Raw genomic sequence first — 9,358 nt, 5'->3', positions numbered from 1 at the left:
GCTGAAATATGCAAAAATAGTGTAAAGTCTACATAGCCCAATATAAGTAGGCTTATATAGAACTAGACTTATATAGAATTCAATAGAATTCTGAGAAAGAAACGTGAAGGTACTCATTTAGGTGCCTGGTAGAATTATGAAGTTTACAGGATCACTTTTTACTCTTTGACACTTTTGACTACTTTGGCCTTCCGCTGAACTGTACTACCACAGAACTGGCGTTTGTAGTCTGCGGGTGCTATGTCATATTTTTGATGGAATCTGTGTCCGTATGCCACGTCATCTGATGTCACTGCCGCACCTGCGCAGCCATCTTGTACTTCGAGCGAGAGGATAGGACAGAAAGAAAGAATAGCTGGGAAAATAACGTACTGATATTGGAATATCCAGGAATGACCGTAAAATAAAACCGACAGAACGACACTTTTAGGACTTCACATAAGTGAGCTTACCACCGACAGGTCAAAAAGAATCTTAACAAGTGCCTCGGAGAATTCAGACTCACAAGTCATTCTTTTGCCTCAAAGCGGAGCTCGAGAGGAGGAAGGAACAGTGTCAAATCGACAGAAAACAGCCCGGCCCTCAGTTACACCATGAATCCCGAATAGTAAGTAAACCATATCGGTGTGCAGTATACTGTCACACTCTGTGTCGTGGAAAAGGTCATATTGAGTTTTTTTGTCTTGTATTTTTGCGATTGCAGCTGCCTTTTCATTGGGGCGCTACCATTAGGAAGCACAGCTAACTTGCTAGCCGCTAGGGTAACGTCAGTTAGCTTATTAGCTAATAGTCAGCAAATGTTAGCAAGCTAACGTTGAAATCAGTTGCTCTCTGGCTTCCCACTCTTGCACTGGCTAGCAAGATGCATTGTAATGTTGGCTAACCCTCGAAACCCCATAAGATCTCAGTGGTTACACTATAAGTTGCTGAGGTAAACTGTTAGCTACGTTTGTAAAAACCTTTTTTGTTGACGTTAGCTAGATAACTTGGCTAGTAGACGGGAATAATATCGTCGTTGTCCAACTTAAAAAATGGATGCATTTATTTTTAATGACATAAAGATGATTTCTTGCGATTGTTATCTGTGTTGAGTTGTAAATTAACGGTAAAGTTGCAGTCAGTAAAACTACGTTGGTATTACCTGACTGCGGTAATGGTTAACGTTACAATTAGCAGGCTAACGTTACAAACTAACATGAAGTTACCGCAGCTACCGAAGTATCTTTAGCTAGCTTCTACCAGATTCCGGTCAAAGAACGAAAGAGGACGTGGACTTGTAAACGTCACATTATTGAAGTTGCGTATCCAGTATACAACAGAGGGTTTTGTTATATTATACATTAATACATACCATAGGTAATTGCATACAAATGTGCTATTTTGATATTATGAATGTACTTCTAGCTAACGTTACCTTGGCTAATGTTGACTTGTACGCTAATGCTTCAAGGAATGCTAGTAGCTAACGTTAGTTAAGGTTCTGGGTTAGTGTTAGCTTCTACTTAATTGACAGGTGATTGGGTATAATAACATTAGTATTTATTTCTGAATCCGCATAGGTAGAGTTAATGGTTGGATACAGGCAGGATGTTTAATGTGAACGTAATTGTCCAAACATTGACCAGACAGTGTTTTGATGTTTTGAGTACCGTTATCCATTGTTGTTAGCCAGCTAATACTTTTGTAACCAGTCCTTCACTCGTTTTATCTTATATAGCCAACTTACTTATGGATAGAGCTGTGTTTTAGAAGAGCATGCTATATACTTTGCTAGCTAAAGTAGGCCCCAGTTACTGACTTTACATGTGACGCAATATTGCCATGTTGTTCAACTTATCTAGGCAAGAAGGTGATTGCTGTCAGGAATAGACTGTTGATTGCGACACACTTGCTAGTGAAAGGTGCAGGTTGTGTACATGTGATACTTGTGTACATGTTTTGGAAAGGTTTGCCGGGTTACTCATACGCGTACAAGGACGACCACAGCATTTGGATGGAAACGTGTTTGTTAACCTGATGCTTTGGCAATTGTTGTGACTGGTGATGTGATCTGAACCTGGCTTTTGGCCTCGATCAGGGTGCCGTTGAAAATCTTGTTGACAGCTGAAATGTCATAAATGATGCTGTTCATGACTATAATGTTAACAAGATAATCCAAACGATAATCTGCAATGGTGTTTTGCGAACCTGTTTGGGAAGGGCGCTCTTAGTTGTATATGTACAATGTAGTGTGGTTTACTATTGCAGTATGTTGCAATACATGTAATCATCAGAGTACCAGAACAGTCCCTACTTCACTGATTGGTTACTTAATGAAAAGTTTTCAGCCTGTGGATATGTCCACCTTAACCAAGCCCTTCTCATCATAAAAGCAGTGGAGCTTGAGCAGTGACTTGAGAAGTGACAATTCTTCATTTCACTTGATTTGTGTCTTGTCTTGTTTTCCAGTGACTACCTGTTCAAACTCCTCCTTATTGGCGACTCTGGTGTTGGGAAATCTTGCCTTTTGTTGCGATTTGCTGTGAGTATGTTACATGCTTGGACTACTGTTGATTCCGTGGGCCATCATTTGTATATGATTTGCACATCACATCCTTTTAGTAGTTAGCATTGTAACTAGACTTGCTCAGGACTGTTTACACAAAGCTTTACATCTTAAAATCTACACCAACAACACCAACAGCAAATGTATGTTTGAACATACTTGGGAAATAAAATCAGATTTAAGTCTTATTTTGCCTGTATAGTTAGCATTTAGCTCTAACTGTATGACCTTAGCTCTGCTGATTTGGTCATAGACCCATGTAGCCTGAGCCTATGCATCAGTCCTAGGCTATAGTTGTTTACTGAACTGAATGCAATTTGAAAGAGTGGGTGTAGCCAAAGTGTATGCATTCCCTGTATTGTCAGTCACTTTGGATTCTAGCATGTACAAGGCAAATTACTGTGCAGGGAAATTGCAGAGAACCTGAACCTTGTTTTGCCTCTTTAAAGTCTTCAACTTTCTTGTTTGTTTTTTGCAGGATGACACTTACACAGAGAGCTATATCAGCACCATTGGGGTCGACTTCAAAATCCGCACCATAGAGCTGGACGGCAAGACCATCAAGCTACAGATTGTGAGTAGAATGTTCTAGAATGACCCTCACTCTCAGCTTCCTTCATAGACCTTTTGTTTCTTACTGTTTGATGAGAAGGAAAAACCGCAAAACATTTTGTTTAGGTAATGCACAGGTTAATCCTACCACCATAAATGTTTGTATTATGATGTTGCATGTACAGTTCACCCAGTAGAGTTATGTGGCCCAGCCTTAAGAAAGTGTTACCTGTCAATTACTGAGATAGTTGTGGGTTGTTTTGGCTGACCCAGGTGGGCAGGTATAAATGTATTTAATTAATGTAATATTGAATACAGCAGAAAACTATGTCTATCTTTCATTCAAATAACTGCATTGGCGACACACACAGACACACACAGTTGAGGGATGTTTGGTGCACATAAGTAAAGAGAGGACGTTGGTGTGGTCAGGTGGCCTTGTTTGTTGAACACCTCACCCTTGGGCTATTTGATCGCTGCTCTGTAGTTGCGTACTTTCTCTAGATGTGTGGCCTAGAAGCAGCAGGTTTGTATCAAGTTTTAGCTGCTGCATTTGTGTAATGGTGGATTTTATCCATAGCCAGATAATGCAAGAGTACAAAATTCAATGAACTTCTGAGGCTGGCGGTAGAGGTATTAAGGACCTTATATCAAAACCAGAAGTATCTAGAAAAGGAGTGTCTCTTATTTGGCAGTGGGAGAGAATAAAGCAACATTGCTAATGTAGTAGTCCTGACTTGGGCAAAAAATAAAACTCAGTAAAGATTTTCTAAAGCTCAGTAAAGATTTTCTCTCCTGTAACGACAGGTGTGTCAGATTAGATTCCCCACTAATAGTGTGCTCCAGTTGCCAGGGAAACTCCTAGTTAGCGCTAGGCTCCTACGAGGAGTGACTCACTGGAGCAGCCCCTTAAGTTGAGATTCTAGAAGCGATGAGGGGACTCGCCATGCGGCTCCAAGTGGAAGTGACATGTTTCTTTGGTCAATCAGAATGACGTGTGGACACAGCAGGAGGGTGGCCATGTGTACAGACATGAGCCAGAACAACAGTTATCTGTACAATACAACACCTCAGCATCGTCACAGACAGTCATTTGCAATGGTTGGAGGATTTACTTAGTGGCAGTGATGGTGGCACTACTTAGTGCTGGGCGGTATACCGGTTCACACCGTATACCGGTGTATATTTTCGTTATGATATGAATTTTTAATATACCGCCATACCGGTGTATTTTATTACACAACGTTTGGAACGCTGCGCCGTGTGACAGTGTTTCAGACGGGACTTTTTTCACACGCACGCATGGTGCCACTGCGAGGCATAGTGAGGGTAAACACAAAACACCTTAAGTTTTTCCCCTGAAGTATGACCCTTAAGGCTTAATTTCTCCTTAGGTAGGGGGTTTATTTAAGGGTGTTGCACAGAATACCTTAAATTGTTTCTTTAGTTAAGGAAAAACGTTAAGGGATACTGCATTGAAAGGGATTTACCGTCACGAACATTCTATTGAGATTGTTCAACAGCTGTAACTAGCTGGCTAGTAGGTGATGTCGTTAGTTAGCAACCCACCGAACACAGTGAAGTTTAATGTTCTTATTATTCATCTCACCTTAACAATATTCGCTGAAATTATCCAGGCAGCAAGTAAAGCATGTTATAGACATGCACTGAGCAATACTAGCTGGCTAGTTAGACTGTCAATACTGCACTGAGCAATACTAGCTGGCTAGATCCTGACTGTCATCAGTGCACCAAAACGAACTTTTTTGTTAATGTTTTGCCTAGCAAACCGAACCGAAGCTCATGGCAGGCTAACAAGACATCCACATCCACATGAAGTTAACGTTAGCCTACCACTAACGTCATGTAAACCACACAATAACATTAAGGCATGTTTCTGATAGGCCTATTTGACAGAGTAAGCATATTAGCAGAGAGGTTTTATTTTAAATTGTATAATTTTCAAAAAAAGTATAATTATTGCAAGTTGTTCTACTTTTTGTATTGGTTTTATACAAGATGTTTGTGAAATTTGCACAGTAAAAGTTCTGTATTTTGACAGCAATTGTCTTTGCATTCTGATTAGATTCTTCATTAGAATCATGAGTGGCTCTTTGTAAACAGCATCATTTTCTGGGGCCATGCAAAACTGCATTAGCCTACCACTAGTGTGGAGTTATTCTACATCATGACAGTAAAATAGACCATCCTTAGTCAATGTACTGCAGCAATTCCTCTCTCAACCTGTAGAAAATGCTTTGAACATCTGATTATGCATGAAAAAAAAATACCGTCATATACCGTGAAACCGTAAGAATTTTGAAAAATACCGTGATATACATTTTTGGTCATACCGCCCAGCACTAGTACTACTACTAGTATTAGTATTGTTTTGGAGTCTGCAGTGCACCTTATGTAGAAGTCCTACTGTTTTTAACTCAGCGCAGCACACTGTGACAGCTGAGTTTCTTATTCTCAAACACATTTTTCTGTGTCCTCCTTTCCCTCTCCACCTCCCTCCACCTCCTCCTCTGTAGTGGGATACTGCAGGCCAGGAGCGATTCCGCACCATCACCTCCAGCTACTACCGCGGAGCCCACGGCATCATTGTCGTCTATGATGTCACAGATCAGGTGGGTGATCACGTGACAGACGCAAGGGAACTGGGGGGATTTGCAGGGGGGGAGGGGCGGGGATGGTGCTCTGGGCCGGGGGCTCGTGGAATCCTCAGTGTTGCTTAGCAACAGACAGCCCTCTATGACTCAGCTCGTTCAGTGACGGGCGATGATGAGAATGATGATGAAAAAGATGATGAAGAGGATAATGACTGCAAGGAATGTGGAGAACACATTTATATAAATAATTTAGAGGCCTCAGATGGAAGATTCATTGGGTCATTATTTACGGGCCTCAGAACTGACTTGGGAGTCGGTGTGAATCTATCAGTCCTGAGCGCAAACATGACTCATCCTAACCAGAAATGCAGAAAGCAGGCAGAAGTTGAATACAGTGGATGGAAAGTTCTAGAGTGGAGATGATGAAATCCGTCTTCCTGTCCATCCTTCCCTTTAGGAATCCTACAACAATGTGAAGCAGTGGCTCCAGGAAATCGACCGCTATGCCAGCGAAAACGTCAACAAACTGCTGGTTGGGAACAAGTGTGACCTCACCACTAAGAAAGTAGTGGACTACACCACTGCCAAGGTAATCTGTCAGGGTGCCATCTCATTACTACATGTCCTCCCAATGGATTCTATTTGATATATTTATGCATACATGCTTTAGTGCACACATGGGCAACATACGGCCCGCGGGCCACATCCGGCCCGTGGGCTTTCCCTGACCGGCCCGCGTAAGGTCCGTGAAAAAACAGTAGTCAAGAGCCTATCATAGAGATAATGCACGCAAATCAATATCGTTGCTTTTATTTTGAAAGCGACGGCTATTTGTACGCCCATACATTTGTGCGTGGATGCATACGACGTAAACACCCTCGCTGATGTGCTGGTGAATATAATTTATGCTTCTGCGTAACAGAACAGTTGCCTTTACGTCGGCGTAAACCTTTCAAAGTTTTGTGTCTCCTGTGTCTGCGTCGCTCACCACCACAACGGTTGTTAGAATGTCAAACTCCTACTGCTGCTCGTTGGCGATACGAAGTGTTCATTTCAAAACGTTACTGACAGATAGACAGTTTACAATCGGATAACCCCGTCATGGTAACCAAAATATGTCCGAGTTTATTTGCAAAGCTTATGTTAGCGACTAGTATGATGCTACTACCCACAGGTTGCTTGAAGCAGCCGGCTCAACACACAGGGCGAGTTGACCAATCACAGTTTTGTGTATAAAGTTAAAGCAAAAACATAGCCTACATTTTCAAAATAGTTTTCTTTGTGCATGTTGATTAACTAATGACAGCCTACTATTGTCTGCTCCACATTTTCATAGTCTAATTCTGCATAGAGTTAATTTAATGGTGGTAATGATTTAATGATGAAATATTGTTGATGAAATGGTGGCACAGGCCTATGGTCTTAATGACTCCTTCACATTTTCATGGCCTAGCCTAATTATATAGATATTGTACTACTTTTTTATATCAGTCTTTGAAAACTGAAAAAAAAAAACATGTCAATGTCAAAAAATTATTTTCGAGAATGAGGATTAAATACTGGACATATATTAATTTTTTCCTTCGTCTCCCTTACATTTTCCATCTGTTCTTATGAGTAGCAATCAAAACCATATGATTTACTTAATGTTATACAAGAACAGAATAGAATTGAACAGAATTGAGTTCAGACTTGAGTTCGGTATTTTGGGTCCGGCCCTCCTCAACAGTCCCAGTTTGTCATGTGGCCCCTTGGGGAAATTAGTTGCCCACCCCTGCTTTAGTGTATGTGACACTACAGTAGAAGACTTCTGCAAATGATCTTTTTTGATGCAGGGTATTATTATTTTCTCATGCCCAGTTGGCACCAAGCAGAGATATAGTTTGATTTAGTTGTAGAAAACAGTCATTTTTGTAGAACATGCAATAGAAATGGTAGTTGATGAAATGACTGGGTTTCGAGTTGGGTACCTTGTAGAGTTTCCTGGGAGTTCAAATGTGTCCCCTCCTCACCCCCCTTGCAGGAGTTTGCCGATTCCCTGGCCATCCCCTTCCTGGAGACCAGCGCCAAGAACGCCACCAATGTGGAGCAGGCCTTCATGACCATGGCAGCCGAGATCAAGAAGCGCATGGGGCCCGGCGCCACGGCCGGCGGCGACAAGCCCAACCTGAAAATCGACAGCACGCCGGTGCGACAGTCTGGCGGCGGCTGCTGCTAAGTACGCTCACACGCGCGGAACGGACGGACGGACGGGACGGACCTTCTCCCGGATCCCCCCACATCCACAACCACCCCCCTCTCACTCACACTCACACACACACACACACACTCACACTCTCACACACTCACACTCACACACACACACACTCACACTCACACACACACTCTCACACTCTCACACACTCACACATTCACACACACACACTTACACTCACACTCACTCAACATCTCGACATCCAGCCAAAATGCCACCATCCAACATGGTTCCCCTCCTCCTCTCACTCTCCCACTCACACACAACCTGACTCAGAGTAACACCGTTCCAGGGACAGCTCTCTAGAGCCTACCAAGAGGCACCACCCAGGTGCTGTGCTCCGAGAGAGAGAGAGGACGTAGGAGACGAGAGCAGTATAATGATGATGGGTCATGTGAGTGCGGAGCAAAGAAGGGATAGACTGAGAGGAAGGGAGAGAAGGAGAGTAGGAAGAGAGGGAGAAAAGGAGAAAGCAGACAGAGAGGAGGGGATCGGTGTTTAGCGATGACTTTCACGTGGGAGGTGTGAAGGAGAGGGTCAGGAGCAGTTAGGAGAGATAGCTATTGATCTGGAGAGAGAGAGAGAGAAGGGACACACAGGGGAGATTAGGGCCTGCATGCAGTGTTCATATCTCTCTTATCTCCAACTAACACATACACACACAAATGCACATACACAGAATCACACACACAGAATCACACACACATGCACACACACACACACACACACACACACACACACACACACACACATATATATATATATATATATATATATATATATATATATATATATATATATGCTCTCTTACTGAAGTTGGGTTTGTGGGAGTGGGTTTGAAGGTTTTTGTTTGTTTTTGTTCTGTTTTTCAGTCCCTCCCATCAGTTGCTGGGTTTTCTCAAGGTCCCCCACCCCCCCCACCCCCACCCCTCCATGAACTGAATCAAAACACTCAAGAATGGGACACACTTGGTCTCAATACCTACCATTACTCTCATGACTCGCACACATCCTCTTCAAATCCATGGAGGAGACGGGTGCATTGCACCCTGGGATTATGGAGGTCCTCTTTGGGGTGGGGGGAGGGTCTGTGTTTTGATTGGGACAGGGTGGGTGGGTGGGTGGGAGGGAGGCTGGTTCGTAAACAGGTTTTTTTTTTGGTTGTCTTACTATCTACAAATTTCAGAACAGTTTCAATCTTCACCTTAAAATAAGCGCTGAACTTATGTCTGTAATACTTGTAATTATGTGTCCTTGAAGTTACACAGAAATGCACACACACACACACATACACACAGAAAACATACAGTGGTGTATTAGGGTGGGGTGGGAGGTGTAGTCAGTGCTTGGGTTTTGAATCAGAAGTGGTCTGACAAAGAAGACAAGAATTGG

The 9,358-nt window shown here is 42.7% G+C and overlaps 1 protein-coding gene across 1 annotated transcript; it reads left to right on the top strand.

Moving 5' to 3' along the window:
- Positions 1 to 309: 309 nt before the first annotated feature.
- On the top strand, positions 310 to 9,066 carry rab1ba (zRAB1B, member RAS oncogene family a). Its single transcript, XM_076289445.1, has 6 exons — positions 310 to 607; positions 2,449 to 2,521; positions 3,024 to 3,119; positions 5,635 to 5,730; positions 6,170 to 6,301; positions 7,736 to 9,066. Exons 1-6 carry the CDS (start codon positions 594 to 596, stop codon positions 7,928 to 7,930), a joined length of 606 nt encoding a protein of 201 aa, XP_076145560.1. The 5' UTR covers positions 310 to 593; the 3' UTR covers positions 7,931 to 9,066.
- Positions 9,067 to 9,358: the final 292 nt, after the last annotated feature.

The sequence above is a fragment of the Alosa pseudoharengus genome, unplaced genomic scaffold (assembly GCF_046254945.1).
Source record: "Alosa pseudoharengus isolate Yale_2024_CS ecotype anadromous, Long Island Sound unplaced genomic scaffold, YU_APseudo_1.1 YU_APseudo_1.1_scf_17, whole genome shotgun sequence".
Taxonomy (NCBI): domain Eukaryota; kingdom Metazoa; phylum Chordata; class Actinopteri; order Clupeiformes; family Clupeidae; genus Alosa; species Alosa pseudoharengus.
This window is presented reverse-complemented; position numbering and strand designations above follow the sequence as displayed.